Raw genomic sequence first — 18983 nt, forward strand, 5'->3', positions numbered from 1 at the left:
ATGCGAGGGTATACATATCGGGAAAGGATGAACAGGCTGGGTCTCTTGTCTCTTGAAAAAAGGCCGAGGGGTGACCTAATAGAGGTCTTTAAAATTATGAAAGGTTTTGATAGAGTAGATAGAGAGAGAATGTTTCCACTTGTGGGAAGAGCATAACTAGAGGCCATCAATATAAGATAGTCACCAAGAAATCCAATGGGGAATTCAGGAGAAACTTCTTTACCCAGAGAGTGGTGAGAATGTGGAACTCGCTCCCACAGGGAGTGGTTGAAGCGAATAGTATCGATGCATTTAAGGGGAGGCTGGACAAGCATATGAGGGAGAAGGGAATAGAGGGTTACGCTGATAGAGTTAGATGAGGAAAGACGGGAGGAGGCTCGAGTGGAGCATAAACACCGGCATGGACTGGTTGGGCCGAATGGCCTGTTTCTGTGCCATAGATCCTATGTAATCCTATGTACTGCCCCTCCGACAGTGCAGCGCTCCCTCAGTACTGCCCCTCTGACAGTGCAGCACTCCCTCAGTACTGCCCCTCCGACAGTGCAGCGCTCCCTCAGTACTGCCCCTCCGACAGTGCAGCGCTCCCTCAGTACCGCCCCTCCGACAGTGCAGCGCTCCCTCAGTACTGCCCCTCCGACAGTGCAGCGCTCCCTCAGTACTGCCCCTCCGACAGTGCAGCGCTCCCTCAGTACTGCCCCTCTGACAGTGCAGCACTCCCTCAGTACTGCCCCTCCGACAGTGCAGCGCTCCCTCAGTACTGCCCCTCCGACAGTGCAGCGCTCCCTCAGTACCGCCCCTCCGACAGTGCAGCGCTCCCTCAGTACTGCCCCTCCGACAGTGCAGCACTCCCTCAGTACTGCCCCTCCGATAGTGCAGTGCTCCCTCAGTACTGCCCCTCCGACAGTGCAGCGCTCCCTCAGTACTGCCCCTCCGACAGTGCAGCGCTCCCTCAGTACTGCCCCTCCGACAGTGCAGCGCTCCCTCAGTACCGCCCCTCTGACAGTGCAGCGCTCCCTCAGTACTGCCCCTCCGACAGTGCAGCGCTCCCTCAGTACTGCCCCTCCGACAGTGCAGCGCTCCCTCAGTACTGCCCCTCCGATAGTGCAGTGCTCCCTCAGTACTGCCCCTCCGACAGTGCAGCGCTCCCTCAGTACTGCCCCTCCGACAGTGCAGCGCTCCCTCAGTACCGCCCCTCTGACAGTGCAGCGCTCCCTCAGTACTGCCCCTCCGACAGTGCAGCGCTCCCTCAGTACCGCCCCTCTGACAGTGCAGCGCTCCCTCAGTACTGCCCCTCCGACAGTGCAGCGCTCCCTCAGTACTGTCCCTCCGACGGTGCAGCGCTCCCTCAGTACTGCCTCTCCGATAGTGCAGCACTCCCTCAGTACTGCCCCTCCGATAGTGCAGCACTCCCTCAGTACTGCCCCTCCGATAGTGCAGCACTCTCTCAGTACTGCCCATCTGATGCAGTGAGTGATAAACAGGTAGACGGGAGGACAGGTCATCTTTTGCACCCGGTGTGACAGACACAAGTCGTTGTTTTTAAGTATCCTTGCGTGTTTCCGACGCCCTGGGCTGATGGGAGGACCGTGTTGGGATTAACCTGTTTTGACAGATGTGCAATGAGACGGGAACTTGGCTGAGGTCCAGCGGTTGCACGCGTGCTGCACAGAGCTGGCCGGCGAGGCTGACAGCGGGCAGGGCATCCCCGGGAGGTGGGAGAAGGGCTGGGCTCCCTGCTGCTCACCGACACTCTGACCGCAGCCCAGAGCCCCTGAGCACACTGGCAGTTCCTGGGTTGCCAGCGGACAGGACGGGACTTGAGCTGCAGAGAGAGAGAGAGAGCGTTCGGAGGAGTGCCGCAGGTTCACAGTCAGTTTACACTCAACAGAGCAACAGCCAATCAATCCCTGTGTCGCTGTCACAAACCCTGAACAGCTCTCCGCGGCTCCTGCCGACCAGCTCTGTACCGCCGCTGTGTACCTGAACTCCACCATGCCTGGCGTGTATCACCTCCTCATCTCAGTGGCACTCGGCATTTTGGGAGTGCTGGGGATCATCCTGCTGTGTGCAACGTCTCGGGACCTGGAGCAGCCTCCTTCCTACAAGGTGAGTCTTTCCACTCCCCTTCCTGTCTCTGGGAAACGCTGGGAGACCGCGCCTGGTTCCGGGCTGTGTGAAGTATTGACAGAGCCCAGGTTGTCAGTTCTGCCGACAGGGATTCCCTCTCCTTGCAGCCGATCACAAGTCGGAAGGGTAATTGCATCCCTGAAATGAATTGTTAGCAGCCCACCTGATACCTGGAGAGTCCAGCGTTTACTGAGTCCAGTGTCCATTGAATCCAGTGCTTATTGAATCCAGTGTCTGAATCCAGTGCTTATTGAGTCCAGTGTCTATTGAATCCAGTGCTTATTGATTCCCGTGTCCATTGAATCCAGTGCTTATTAAGTCCAGTGTCTATTGAATCCAGTGCTTATTGATTCCCGTGTCCATTGAATCCAGTGCTTATTGAGTCCAGTGTCCATTGAATACAGTGCTTATTAAGTCCAGTGTCTATTGAATCCAGTGCTTATTGAGTCCAGTGTCCATTGAATCCAGTGCTTATTGAGTCCAGTGTCTATTGAATCCAGTGCTTATTGAATCCAGTGTCCATTGAATCCAGTGCTTATTGAGTCCAGTGTCCATTGAATCCAGTGCTTATTGAATCCAGTGTCCATTGAATCCAGTGCTTATTGAGTCCAGTGTCCATTGAATCCAGTGCTTATTGAGTCCAGTGTCTATTGAATCCAGTGCTTATTGAATCCAGTGTCCATTGAATCCAGTGCTTATTGAGTCCAGTGTCCATTGAATCCAGTGCTTATTGAGTCCAGTGTCCATTGAATCCAGTGCTTATTGAATCCAGTGTCCATTGAATCCAGTGCTTATTGAGTCCATAGAATCATAGAAATTTACAGCACAGAAGGAGGCCATTCGGCCCATCTTGTCCGTGCTGGCCGACAAAGAGCTCTCCAGCCTAACCCCACTTGCCAGCTCTTGGTCCTTAGCCCTGTGGGTTACGGCACTTCAGGTGCATATCCAAGTACTTTTTAAATGTGATGAGGGTCTCTGCCTCTACCAGCCTTTCAGGCAGTGAGTTCCAGACCCCCACCACCCTCTGTGGGAAAACATTTCTCCTCAAATCCCCTCTAAACCTCCGACCAATTACTTTAAATCTATGCCCCCTGGTTACTGACCCTTCTGCTAAGGGAAATAGCTCCTTCCTATCCACTCTATCTAGGCCCCTCATAATTTTATACACCTCAATCCGGTCTCCCCTCAGCCTCCTCTGTTCCAAAGAAAACAACCCCAGCCTATCCAATCTTTCCTCATAGCTAAAATTCCCCAGCCCAGGCAACATCCTCGTAAATCTCCTCTGCACCCTCTCTAGTGCAATCACATCCTTCCTGTAATGTGGTGACCAGAACTGCACGCAGTACTCTAGCTGTGGCCTAACTCGTGTTTTATACAGTTCGAGCATAACCCCCCTGCTCTTGTACTCTAAGGATAAGGGGTAAGACATTTAGGACTGAGATGAGGAGGAATTTCTTCACCCAGAGAGTGGTGAACCTGTGGAATTCTCTGCCACAGAGGGCGGTGGAGGCCAGTTCATTAAATATATTCAAGAAAGAGTTGGATATATTTCTTAAGGCTAAAGGGATCAAGGGATATGGGGGGAAGGCAGGGACAGGGTACTGAATTTGGATGATCAGCCATGATCTCATTGAATGGCGGAGCAGGCTCGAGGGGCCGAATGGCCTACTCCTGCTCCTATCTTCTATGTTTCTACTTATTGAGTCCAGTGTTTACAGAGCCCAGTGTTTACCCAGTCCAGTGTTAACCCAGTCCAGTGTTTCCTGAGGCTCGGTCATGGGCCATAGACCACAGGCTGTCAGGAGGATCCAGCGCTGTGGCTCAGGGTGCGGGACACTGCCAGTCCCCGGGGGTTGAACGTGCGATTGATTTCTGCTGCTCAGTGAGGTCCATCGGTCTGAGCTGCCTTGCCTGTTCGGGAGATGGGGAGGGGGGTGGGCAGAATCAGTGTTAAATAAGATGGGCAGAGTATCGCCCAGATATTGCTGCAAATGATCAGTTGGAGCTGGCGGTGCGGGCCGCTCCTGGCCCAGAGAATGCACCGGGAAACTTTAAACTGCCAGCCGGAGGGCGGCTGACTCGGAATATTAAGGACCTTCAATGCGATAGAGTGAGGCCCGCGACATTGTTTTATTGGTAGCCATGGTGTGGAGATGCCGGAGTTGGACTTGGGTGGACAATTGTAAGAAGTCACACAACACCAGGTTATAGTCCAACAGCTTTATTTGAAATCACAAGCTTTCGGAGCGCTGACGAAGGAGCAGCGCTCCGAAAGCTTGTGATTTCAAATAAAGCTGTTGGACTATAACCTGTGTTGTGCACATTTGTTTTATTAAGAAGCAATTGGGCGACAAGCCAGCGGGTGATTGGTTCTGAACCGCCCCCAGCTCCACCACACGCCTGGCCGTCACACTGCCCTTGGAGTGCAGGCTCCTCTCTGCCCCCCGCACCCTCCCCTCCTTCCCGGGACCAGTTACCCGGGGCCAGGGTCCCGTCCACCTGCCCATTGAGGAGCAGCCGCGGGTTCCACCCATCCTCCCTCGGCGCCCGGGCTCCCCCTGCTGTTGCTGCACAGCAAGCGTCCTTCCCCGGTCTCTGGCAGCAGGCACAGGTGGCTGGGCACCTGGACACCTGGACACCTGGGCACCTGGGCATCTGGACACCTGGGCATCTGGACACCTGGGCACCTGGACACCTGGGCACCTGGGCATCTGGACACCTGGGCACCTGGACACCTGGACACCTGGGCACTTGGACACCTGGGCACCTGGGCATCTGGGCACCTGGACACCTGGGCATCTGGACACCTGGGCACCTGGACACCTGGACACCTGGGCACCTGGACACCTGGACACCTGGGCACCTGGGCACCTGAGCACCTGGACACCTGGGCATCTGGACACCTGGGCATCTGGACACCTGGGCACCTGGACACCTGGGCATCTGGACACCTGGACACCTGGACATCTGGGCACCTGGACACCTGGACACCTGGGCACCTGGACATCTGGACACCTGGGCACCTGGACATCTGGACACCTGGGCATCTGGACACCTGGGCACCTGGACACCTGGGCATCTGGACACCTGGACACCTGGGCACCTGGGCACCTGGACACCTGGACACCTGGGCACCTGGACATCTGGACACCTGGGCACCTGGACATCTGGACACCTGGGCACCTGGGCACCTGGACACCTGAGCATTTGGACACCTGGGCACCTGGACACCTGGGCACCTGGACACCTGGGCACCTGGACACTTGGGCACCTGGACACCTAGACACCTGGACACCTGGGCACCTGGACACCTGGGCTGGCTGCCAGGCGGCTGGAAACAAGGCTGATCCACACTCTACCTCCCCGAATCCCTGCATTTACAACAGCCTCAGACACTCACTACACCAGGCTGGCAACTCAAACCAGTTTATGTGTCATTTACATGTTAATCACAGGATGCTGATATACGGCAACTAGCAAAAGAGCTAGAGACCACAGGAGGAAAGAGGTTTTTACACAGCGAGTTGTTGTGATCTGGAGTGCGCTGCCAGAACGGGCGGTGGAAGCAGACTCAATAGTAACTTTCAAAAGAGAATGTAAGTATACTTGAACAGGAGAAATGTGTCGGGTTATAGGGAAAGAGCAGGGAGTGAGTCTAACTGGTCAAAGGGCCAGCACAGGCTCAAAGGGCCGAAAGGCCTCATTCTGCTTCATGATTGCACATGTGGAATTTCTAAAAACTGATTTTGACAGAGAGAATCATTTGTGACTGATCAAAAATAATGGATATCTGGGATTCAGATAATGACTATACTGCAGTAGTCACTGACACTCACTGGGGTACAGTTCCACAGACACTGACTCTCACTGGGGTACAGTTCCACAGACACTGACTCTCACTGGGGTACAGTTCCACAGACACTGACTCTCACTGGGGTACAGTTCCACAGACACAGACACTGACTCTCACTGTGGTACAGTTCCACAGACACTGACTCTCACTGGGGTACAGTTCCACAGACACAGACACTGACTCTCACTGTGGTACAGTTCCACAGACACTGACTCTCACTGGGGTACAGTTCCACAGACACTGACTCTCACTGGGGTACAGTTCCACAGACACTGACTCTCACTGGGGTACAGTTCCACAGACACTGACTCTCACTGGGGTACAGTTCCACAGACACTGACTCTCACTGGGGTAAAGTTCCACAGACACTGACACTCACTAGGGTACAGTTCCACAGACACTGACTCTCACTGGGGTACAGTTCCACAGACACTGACTCTCACTGCGGTACATGTCCACAGACACTGACCCTCACTGGGGTACAGTTCCACAGACACTGACTCTCACTGGGGTACAGTTCCACAGACACTGACTCTCACTGGGGTACAGTTCCACAGGCACTGGCTCTCACTGGGGTACAGTTCCACAGACACTGACTCTCACTGGGGTACAGTTCCATAGACACTGACTCTCACTGGGGTACAGTTCCACAGAGACTGACTCTCACTGTGGTACAGTTCCACAGACACTGACTCTCACTGGGGTACAGTTCCACAGATACTGACTCTCACTGGGGTACAGTTCCACAGACACTGACTCTCACTGGGGTACAGTTCCACAGACACTGACTCTCACTGGGGTACAGTTCCACAGACACTGACTCTCACTGGGGTACAGTTCCACAGGCACTGACTCTCACTGGGGTACAGTTCCACAGACACTGACTCTCACTGGGGTACAGTTCCACAGGCACTGACTCTCATTGGGTTACAGGTCCACAGACACTGACTCTCACTAGGTTACAGTTCCACAGACACTGACTCTCACTGGGGTACAGTTCCACAGGCACTGACTCTCACTTGGGTACAGTTCCACAGACACTGACTCTCACTGTGGTACAGTTCCACAGACACTGACTCTCACTGGGGTACAGTTCCGCAGATACTGACTCTCACTGGGGTACAGTTCCACAGACACTGACTCTCAGAGGGATACAGTTCCACAGACACTGACTCTCACAGGGATACAGTTCCACAGGCACTGACTCTCACTGGGTTACAGGTCCACAGACACTGACTCTCACTGGGTTACAGGTCCACAGACATTGACTCTCACTGGGGTACATTTCCACAGACACTGACTCTCACTGGGTTACAGGTCCACAGACACTGACTCTCACTGGGTTACAGTTCCACAGACACTGACTCTCACTGGGGTACAGTTCCACAGGCACTGACTCTCACAGGGATCAGTTCCACAGACACTGACTCTCACTGGGGTACAGTTCCACAGGCACTGACTCTCACTGGGGTACAGTTCCACAGGCACTGACTCTCATTGGGTTACAGGTCCACAGACACTGACTCTCACTGGGGTACATTTCCACAGACACTGACTCTCACAGGGTTACAGGTCCACAGACACTGACTCTCACTGGGTTACAGTTCCACAGACACTGACTCTCACTGGGGTACAGTTCCACAGGCACTGACTCTCACTGGGGTACAGTTCCACAGACACTGAATCTCCCCATAGCCCTGTATCAATCCCAAACTAATCCCACTGCCCCACTCGCCCCATAGCCCAGAATCAATCCCAAACTAATCCCACAGCCCGCTCTCAACCCATAGCCCTGTATCAATCCCAATCTAATCCCACTGCACCACACTCTCCCCATAACCCTATATCAATCCCAAACTAATCACACAGCCCGCTCTCACCCCATAGCCCTGTATCAATCCCAAATTAATCCCACTGTCCTGCTCTCTCCCCATAGCCCTGTATTAATCCCAAACTAATCCCACTGCCCCGCTCTCTCCGCATAGCCCTGTATCAATCCCAAATTAATGCCACTGCCCCACTTACCCCATAGCCCTGTATCAATCCCAAACTAATCCCACTGCCCTGCTCTCTCCCCATAGCCCTGTATCAAACCCAAACTAACCCTACTGCCCCGCTCTTTCCCCATAGCCCTGTATCAATCCCACACTAATCACACTGCCCCACTCTCTCCTCATAGCTCTGTATCAATCCCAAACAAACCCCACTGCCCCGCTCTCTCCGCATAGCCCTGTATGAATCCCAAACTACTCCGACTGCCCCACTCTTTCTCCATAGCCCTGTATCAATCCCAAACTGATCCCACTGCCCCGCTCTCTCCCCATAGCCCTGCATCAATCCCAAACTAATCCCACTGCCCTGCTCTGTCCCCATAGCCCTGTATCAATCCCAAACTAATCCCTCTGCCCCGCTCCCTTTCCAGAGCCCTGTATCAATCCCAAACTAATCCCACAGCCCCGTCTCACCACATAGCCCTGTATCAATCCCAGACAACTTCCACGGACCCGCTCTCTCTCCATAGTCTTGTATCAATCCCAAACTAATCCCACTGCCCTGCTCTGTCCCCATGGCCCTGTCTCAATCCCAAACTAATCCCATTGCCCCGCTCTCTCCCCAAAGCCCTGTATCAATCCCAAACTAACCCCACAGCCCGCTCTCACCCCATAGCCCTGTATCAATCCCAAATTAATCCCATTGCCCTGCTCTCTCCCCATAGCCCTGTATCAATCCCAAACTAACCCCACAGCCTGCTCTCTCCCCATAGCCCTGTATCAATCCCAAACTAATCCCACTGCCCCGCTCTCACCGCCTAGCCCTGTATCAATCCCAAACGAATCCATTGCCCCGCTCTCTCCCCATAGCCCTGAATCAATCCCAAACTAATCCACTGCCCCGCTCTCAACCCATAGCCCTGTATTTATCCCAAACTAATCCCACAGCCTGCTCTCACCCCATAGCCTTGTGTCAATCCCAAACTAATCCCACTGCCCTGCTCCCTCCCGATAGCCCTGCATCAATCTCAAACTAATCCCACTGTCCCACTCACTCCCCATAGCCCTGTATCAATCCCAAACTAATCCCACAGCCCGCTCTCTCCCCATAGCCCTGTATCAATCCCAAACTAATCCCACTGTCCCATTCACTCCCCATAGCCTTCTATCAATCCCAAACTAATCCCACTGCTCCATTCTTTCCCCATAGCCCTGTATCACTCACAAAATAATCCCACTACCCTGCTACCTCCCCATAGCTCTGCAGCAATCCCAAACTAATCCCACTGCCCCACACTCTCCCCATAGACCAGAATCAATCCCAAACTAATCCCACAGCCCCGCTCTCTCTCAATAGGCATGTATCAATCCCAAAGTAATCCCACTGCCCCACTCTCTCCCCAAAGCCTTGTATCAATCCCACACTAGTCCCACTGCCCTGCTCTCTCCCCATAGCCCTGTATCAATCCCAAACTAATCCCAATGGCCCCCATCTCACCCCATAGCCCTGTATCAATCCCAAACTAATCCCACATACCGCTCTCACCCCATAGCCCGGTATCAATCCCAAAATAATCCCACTGCCCCACTCTCTCCGCATAGCCGTGTATCAATCCCAAACTAATCCCACTGCCCCGCTCTCTCCCCATAGCCCTGTATCAATCCCAAACTAATCCCACAGCCCGCTCTCTCCCCATAGCCCTGTATCAATCCCAAACTAATCCCATTGACCCACTCTCTCCCCATAGCCCTGAATCAATCCCAAACTAATCCTACTGTCCCACTCACTCCCCATAGCCTTCTATCAATCCCAAACTAATCCCACCCCTCCATTCTTTCCCCATAGCCCTGTATCACTCACAAAATAATCCCACTGCCCTGCTACCTCCCCATAGCTCTGCATCAATCCCAAACTAATCCCACTGCCCCACTCTCTCCCCATAGACCAGAATCAATCCCAAACTAATCCCACAGCCCCGCTCTCTCTCGATAGGCATGTATCAATCCTAAAGTAATCCCACTGCCCAGCTCTCTCCCCATAGCCCTGTATCAATCCCACACTAATCCCAATGTCCCGCTCTCTCCCAATAGCCCTGAATCAATCCCAAACTAATCCACTGCCCCGCTCTCAACCCATAGCCCTGTATTTATCCCAAACTAATCCCACAGCCTGCTCTCACCCCATGGCCCTGTATCAATCCCAAACTAATCCCACTGCCCTGCTCTCTCCCGATAGCCCTGCATCAATCTCAAACTAATCCCACTGTCCCACTCACTCCCCATAGCCCTGTATCAATCCCAAACTAATCCCACAGCCCGCTCTCTCCCCATAGCCCTGTATCAATCCCAAACTAATCCCATTGACCCACTCTCTCCCCATAGCCCTGAATCAATCCCAAACTAATCCCACTGTCCCACTCACTCCCCATAGCCTTCTATCAATCCCAAACTAATCCCACTGCTCCATTCTTTCCCCATAGCCCTGTATCACTCACAAAATAATCCCACTACCCTGCTACCTCCCCATAGCTCTGCATCAATCCCAAACTAATCCCACTGCCCCACACTCTCCCCATAGACCAGAATCAATCCCAAACTAATCCCACAGCCCCGCTCTCTCTCAATAGGCATGTATCAATCCCAAAGTAATCCCACTGCCCCACTCTCTCCCCAAAGCCTTGTATCAATCCCACACTAGTCCCACTGCCCTGCTCTCTCCCCATAGCCCTGTATCAATCCCAAACTAATCCCAATGGCCCCCATCTCACCCCATAGCCCTGTATCAATCCCAAACTAATCCCACATACTGCTCTCACCCCATAGCCCGGTATCAATCCCAAATTAATCCCACTGCCCCACTCTCTCCCCATAGCCGTGTATCAATCCCAAACTAATCCCACTGCCCCGCTCTCTCCCCATAGCCCTGTATCAATCCCAAACTAATCCCACAGCCCGCTCTCTCCCCATAGCCCTGTATCAATCCCAAACTAATCCCATTGACCCACTCTCTCCCCATAGCCCTGAAACAATCCCAAACTAATCCTACTGTCCCACTCACTCCCCATAGCCTTCTATCAATCCCAAACTAATCCCACTGCTCCATTCTTTCCCCATAGCCCTGTATCACTCACAAAATAATCCCACTGCCCTGCTACCTCCCCATAGCTCTGCATCAATCCCAAACTAATCCCACTGCCCCACTCTCTCCCCATAGACCAGAATCAATCCCAAACTAATCCCACAGCCCCGCTCTCTCTCGATAGGCATGTAACAATCCTAAAGTAATCCCACTGCCCAGCTCTCTCCCCATAGCCCTGTATCAATCCCACACTAATCCCAATGTCCCGCTCTCTCCCAATAGCCCTGTATCAATCCCAAACTAATCCCACTGCCCCACTCTCTCCCCAAAGCCTTGTATCAATCCCAAACTAATCCCAATGGCCCACATCTCACCCCATAACCCTGTATCAATCCCAAACTAATCCCACATACCGCTCTCACCCCATAGCCTGGTATCAATCCCAAATTAATCCCACTGCCCCACTCTCTCCCCATAGCCGTGTATCAATCCCAAACTAATCCCACTGCCCCGTTCTCTCCCCATAGCCATGTATCAATCCCAAACTAATCCCACTGCCCCGCACTGCCCCATAGCCCTGCATCAATCCCAAACTAATCCCAATGTCCCATTCTCTCCCCATAGACCTGTATCAATCCCAAACTAATCCCACTGCCCCACTCTCTCTGCATAGCCCTGTATCAATCCCAATCTAATCCCACAGCCCGCACTCAACCCATAGCCCTGTATCAATCCCAAACTAATCCCACTGCCCTGCTCTCTCCTGATAGCCCTGCATCAATCCCAAACTAATCCCACTGTCCCATTCTCTCCCCATAGCCCTGTATCAATCCCAAACTAATCCCACTGCCCTGCTCTCTCCCGATAACCCTGCCTCAATCCCAAACTAATCCCACTGTCCCATTCTCTCCCCATAGCCCTCTATCAATCCCAAACTAATCCCACTGCTCCATTCTTTCCCCATAGCCCTGTATCAACCCCACACTAATCCCACTGCCCCGCTCCCTCTCCATAGCCCTGTATCAATCCCAAACTTATCCCACTGCCCCGCTCTCTCCCCATGCCCTGTATCAATCCCAAACTAATCCCACTGCCCCGCTCTCTCCCCATAGCCCTGTATCAATCGCAAACTAATCCCACTGTCCCACTCTCTCCCATAACCCTGTATCAATCCCAAACTAATCCCACTGTCCCACTCGCTCCCATAACCCTGTATCAATCCCAAACTAATCCCACTGTCCCACTCTCTCTCATAACCCTGTATCAATCCCAAACTAATCCCACTGTCCCACTCTCTCCCATAGCCCTGTATCAATCCCAAACTAATCCCACTGCCCCGCTCTCTCCCCATAGCCCTGTATCAATCCCAAACGAATCCCACTGCCCCGCTCTATCCCCATAGCCCTGTATCAATCCCAAACTAATCCCACTGCCCCGCTCTATCCCCATAGCCCTGCATCAATTCCAAACTAATCCCACTGCCCCGCTCTCTCCCCATAGCCCTGTATCAATCCCAAACTAATCCCACTTGCTCACTCGCTCCCCATAGCCCTGTATCAATCCCAGACATATTCCACGGACCCTCTCTCACTCTGTAGCCCTGTTTCAATCCCGAAGTAATCCCATGGCCCCACTCAAATTCCATAGCCCTGTATCAATCCCAAACTAATCCCAATGGCCCCCATGTCACCCCATAGCCCTGTATCAATCCGAAACTAATCCCACTGTCCCATTCTCTCCCCATAGCCCTGTACCTCCTGCTGGTGAACTCCCATTCTACCACCCCAGGACCAGGACCCCCCGGGTGTGCCGCCCACTTGGAGGCTCGAGCTCGCTCTACCCTCCTGCCCCGGCAACCGCCCCATACCCTCGGAGCCACTGACTGAGTGTGACCGTCCGCTATCACCGATCTCCAACCGCCCCATACCCTCGGGGCCGCTGACTGAGTGTGACCGTCCGCTATCACCGATCTCCAACCGCCCCATACCCTCGGGGCCGCTGACTGAGTGTGACCGTCCGCTAAAACGATCTCCAACCGTCCCATACCCTCGGGGCCACTGACTGAGTGTGACCATCCGCTATCACCGATCTCCAACCGCCCCATACCCTCGGGGCCGCTGACTGAGTGTGACCGTCCGCTATCACCGATCTCCAACCGCCCCATACTCTCGGGGCCGCTGACTGAGTGTGACCGTCCGCTAAAACCGATCTCCAACCGTCCCATACCCTCGGGGCCACTGACTGAGTGCGACCGTCCGCTATCACCGATCTCCAACTGCCCCATACCCTCGGGGCCGCTGACTGAGTGTGACCGTCCGCTATCACCGATCTCCAACCGCCCCATACCCTCGGGGCCGCTGACTGAGTGCGACCGTCCGCTATCACCGATCTCCAACCGCCCCATACCCTCGGGGCCGCTGACTGAGTGCGACTGTCCGCTATCACCGATCTCCAACCGCCCCATACCCTCGGGGCCGCTGACTGAGTGTGACCGTCCGCTATCACCAATCCCCAACCGCCCCATACCCTCGGGGCCGCTGACTGAGTGTGACCGTCCGCTATCACCGATCTCCAACCTGCGCGATCGGTGCCAGCTTCAGTGTGATTGCTGACATTAGTGCAGTACAGGCGCAGCCCAGGTACACCTTCATAACCCACAGAACAAAGGCAATAAAGCAGGTCTGGTCCAACACAGGTAGCGCTGCCAATCAAAGAGCCGCTCAGAGAAAAGCTGGAGGCTGTTAAACACCGAGTGCGAACTCTCAGGGCCTGTAGCAGCAAGACATTCAGAGCTAGTTAAACAAAGACAGACTTGCATTTCTATAGCACCCTTCCCATCCAAAGGACACCCCAATATGCTTTAAGCCGATGAAGTACTTTTTGAAGTGTAGTCACTGTTGTAATGTAGGAAACACGGCAACCAATTTGCCCACAGCAAGCTCCCACAAACAGCAATGTGACCATGACCTGATAATCTGTTTTAGTGATGTTGGTTGAGGGATAAATATTGGCCAGGACACCGGGGAGAACTCCCCTGCTCTTGTTCAGATAATGCCAGGGTATCTTTTACATCCATGTGAGAGAGCAGACGGGGCCTCGGCTTAACGTCTCATCCAAAGGACGGCCCCTCTGACAGTGCAGCGCTCCCTCAGCACTGCACTGGAGTGTCAGCCTAGATTTAGACAACTAGCAGGAACACTACTAAACAGAAAATTGCCCAGGGTTCTGTGTTTAACAAACATCAACGTATTAAACTGGCTTTTGTTCCGTGGGAGTTGCTGACAGATGCTGATCAGCAAAGATCAAACAGAGCCGGCAGGTAAAGACCAGTGCCGGTGAAATGGTCTATGACTTTACTTAATTGTGACGCGAGATCTCTGCGGCCTTGAGACGTAGCCAGCCATCCATTGAAAGTGATTCCCATACCAAGACCTTGAACTATATCAGCCCTGGATATCTGTGGGGCTTCTTCCAACCTCCCATCGTCTCTCCACGAGGAGGTTGATGGAATCCCCGGCAAACCATCACACACGGCTGTCGGGAGCCGTTTGCTCCATTTCTATGGCGGTTCTGCTGACCTCACACGGAAATGGCAAGCGGCAGACTTTCTTACAATTGGAAATGCCCGAGACTCCCTCTTTGTCTCACCAGAGGCTCTGACTGTTGATTGCCAACCTGTGCCCCCCATGGCAAACTGCACCAGGACAGGATAGGGCTTGGCTGTGATCCGATATTCTGATGACTCATAGAATCATAGAATCATGCAGCACAGAAGGAGGCCATTCGGCCCATCGTGCCTGCGCTGGCTCTTTGAAAGAGCTCTCCGATTAGTCCTACTCCCCTGCTCTTTCCCCATTGCCCTGTGAATCTCCCTGTTCAAGTATACATTAAATTCCCTTTTGAAAGTTACTATTGAATCTGTTTCCAACATCCATTCTGGCAGCGCATTCCAGACCACAACAACTCGCTGCATAAAAAACATTTTCCTCAGCTCCGCCCCGCCATTCTTTTGCCAAATATCTTAAGTCGGTCACCTCTGGGTAACGACCCTCCTACCTGTGGAAACAGTTTCTCCCTGTCTACTCAATCAAAACCCTACATATATTTGAACACCTCTAATAAATCTCCCCTTAACCTTCTCTGCTCGAAAGAGAACCACCCCAGCTTCTCCAGTATCTCCACATCACCCATAAAGAATGATCACTTGGCTGGGGGTGATTGGCAGATAGTCATGTGTTCAGGAGCGTGGTGGATGGGACACTGAAGGAAAAGTGAATGGAGAGGAAAAATAATGAATGCTGTAACACTGAGAAACAGTTCTTTCGGGTGGGTGTCACACAACAGATACAGAGAGGAGATGTTTACCGAACTGGAGCTCATTGTTTGCACACACAATGGTTCCTTCTGTAACTGACCAAACATCAATGAGTCACGTGCAGAGCTCTGGGGGCTGGATGGCTGAATGTCAAATACTGAGCAGCAGCCGTCAGTCACATGGCACGGGGAGGTCGGTGTGCGGAACTGCCGTCAGGGCGCTGGGGCAAAGGTAACAACCTGCAGGAACCACTGGGTCTATTAGTATCCCCATTCATCCAGCCCTCCAGTATAACACACTGCGGTGAAAGTACGGTCAATGCACAGTTGCCTTTCTGCAAGGGGCGAGTGAAATAATATTTTCTGATCATTTCACGTTGAAAGCCTAAAAATATCAATTGGCCTAAACATAGATATATCAATACACGTCATCACACCTGTACCAAACCCCTGATCACACTTGTACCAAACACCCCGATCACACCTGTGCCAGAACCCCCGATCAACTGTACCAAATCACCGATCACACCTGTACCAAACCCCCCGATCACACCTGTACCAAACCCCCCGATCACACCTGTACCAAACCCCCGATCACACCTGTACCAAACCCCCGATCACACCTGTACCAAACCCCCCGATCACACCTGTACCAAACCCCCCGATCACACCTGTACCAAACCCCCGATCACACCTGTACCAAACCCCCGATCACACCTGTACCAAACCCCCGATCACACATGTACCAAACCCCCGATCACACCTGTACCAAACCCCCGATCACACATGTACCAAACCCCCGATCACACCTGTACCAAACCCCCGATCACACCTGTACCAAACCCCCGATCACACATGTACCAAACCCCCGATCACACCTGTACCAAACCCCCGATCACACCTGTACCAAACCCCCGATCACACCTGTACCAAACCCCCGATCACACCTGTACCAAACCCCCGATCACACCTGTACCAAACCCCCGATCACACCTGTACCAAACCCCCCGATCACACCTGTACCAAACCCCCCGATCACACCTGTACCAAACCCCCGATCACACCTATAACAAACCCCCCGATCACACCTGTACCAAACCCCCGATCACACCTGTACCAAACCCCCGATCACACCTGTACCAAACCCCCCGATCACACCTGTACCAAACCCCCGATCACACCTGTACCAAACCCCCCGATCACACCTGTACCAAACCCCCCGATCACACCTGTACCAAACCCCCGATCACACCTGTACCAAACCCCCCGATCACACCTGTACCAAACCCCCGATCACACCTGTACCAAACCCCCGATCACACCTGTACCAAACACCCCGATCACACCTGTACCAAACCCCCGATCACACCTGTACCAAACACCCCGATCACACCTGTACCAAACACCCCGATCACACCTGTACCAAACCCCCCGATCACACCTGTACCAAATCACCGATCACACCTGTACCAAATCACCGATCACACCTGTACCAAACCCCCCGATCACACCTGTACCAAACCCCTGATCACACCTGTACCAAACCCTCGATCACACCTGTACCAAACCCCCGATCACACCTGTACCAAACCCCCCGATCACACCTGTACCAAACCCCTGATCACACCTGTACCAAACCCTCGATCACACCTGTACCAAACCCCTGATCACACCTGTACCAAACCCCCGATCACACCTGTACCAAACCCCCGATCACACCTGTACCAAACCCCTGATCACACCTGTACCAAACCCTCGATCACACCTGTACCAAACCCCTGATCACACCTGTACCAAACCCTCGATCACACCTGTACCAAACCCCCGATCACACCTATAACAAACCCCCCGATCACACCTGTACCAAACCCCCGATCACACCTGTACCAAACCCCCGATCACACCTGTACCAAACCCCCGATCACACCTGTACCAAACCCCCCGATCACACCTGTACCAAACCCCCCGATCACACCTGTACCAAACCCCTGATCACACCTGTACCAAACCCCCGATCACACCTGTACCAAACCCCCGATCACACCTGTACCAAACCCCTGATCACACCTGTACCAAACCCCTGATCACACCTGTACCAAACCCTCGATCACACCTGTACCAAACCCCCGATCACACCTGTACCAAACCCCTGATCACACCTGTACCAAACCCCTGATCACACCTGTACCAAACCCCTGATCACACCTGTACCAAACCCCCGATCACACCTGTACCAAACCCCCGATCACACCTGTACCAAACCCCCGATCACACCTGTACCAAACCCTCGATCACACCTGTACCAAACCCCCGATCACACCTGTACCAAACCCCTGATTACAAATGTACCAAACCCCTGATCACACCTGTACCAAACCCCTGATCACACCTGTACCAAACCCCTGATCACACCTGTACCAAACCCACCGATCACACCTGTACCCAACCCCTGATCACACCTGTACCAAACCCCTGATCACATCTGTACCAAATCACCGATCACACCTGTACCAAACCCCCGATCACACCTGTACCAAACCCCTGATCACACCTGTACCATTCCCCCGATCACAGCTGTACCAAACCCCCCTGATCACACCTGTACCAAACCCCGATCACACCTGTACCAAACCCCCGATCACACCTGTACCCAACCCCTGATCACACCTGTACCAAACCCCTGATCACATCTGTACCAAATCACCGATCACACCTGTACCAAACCCCCGATCACACCTGTACCAAACCCCTGATCACACCTGTACCATTCCCCCGATCACAGCTGTACCAAACCCCCCTGATCACACCTGTACCAAACCCCGATCACACCTGTACCAAACCCCTGATCACATCTGTACCAAACCCCGATCACACCTGTACCAATCCCCCAATCACACCTGTACCAAACCCCTGATCACACCTGTACCAACCCCACCGATCACACCTGTACCAAACCCCCGATCACACCTGTACCAAACCCCCCAATCACACCCGTACCAAAACCCCGGACCACACCTGTACCAAACCCCCGACCACACCTGTACCAAACCCCCGATCACATATGTACTAAACCCCCAATCACACCTGTACCAAAAACCCCATTCACACACGTACCAAACACCGATCAAACCTGTAGCAAACCCCTATCACACTTGTACCAAACCACACGATCACACCTGTACCATCCCCCGATCACACCTGTACCAAACCCCCCGTTCACAGCTGTACTAAATGCCCCAATCACACCTGTACCACCCCCCCGATTACACCTGTACCAAATCCCCAATCACACCTGTACCAAACCCCCCGATCACACAAGTACCAAAACCCCGATCACACCTATACCAAAACCGCCGATCAAACCTGTACCAAAACCCCTGATTACAAATGTACCAAACCCCCGATCACACCTGTAACAAACCCCGATCACACCTGTACCAAACCCCCGATCACACCTATACCAAAACCGCCGATCAAACCTGTACCAAAACCCCTGATTACAAATGTACCAAACCCCCGATCACACCTATACCAACCACCGATCACACCTGTACCATTCCCCTGAACACACCTGTACAAATCCCCCCTGATCACACCTGTACCAAAGCCCCGATCACAC

General features: G+C 53.3%; 1 protein-coding gene across 1 annotated transcript in view; it reads left to right on the forward strand.

Annotated features, from left to right (window-relative positions):
* Positions 1-1571: 1571 nt before the first annotated feature.
* Positions 1572-18983, forward strand: part of LOC147101942 (ectonucleoside triphosphate diphosphohydrolase 2-like) — a 98902-nt gene continuing 81490 nt past the window's right edge. Inside the window, exon 1 of the mRNA XM_085965961.1 lies at positions 1572-2106. Within this exon, the coding sequence (XP_085822087.1) occupies positions 1993-2106 (114 nt within the window). The 5' untranslated portion in view covers positions 1572-1992. The remainder of the gene's footprint in view (positions 2107-18983) is intronic.

The sequence above is a fragment of the Somniosus microcephalus genome, chromosome 23, assembly GCF_052327205.1.
Source record: "Somniosus microcephalus isolate GS21.2 chromosome 23, FLI_Smic_1.0, whole genome shotgun sequence".
NCBI classification, from domain to species: Eukaryota; Metazoa; Chordata; class Chondrichthyes; order Squaliformes; family Somniosidae; genus Somniosus; species Somniosus microcephalus.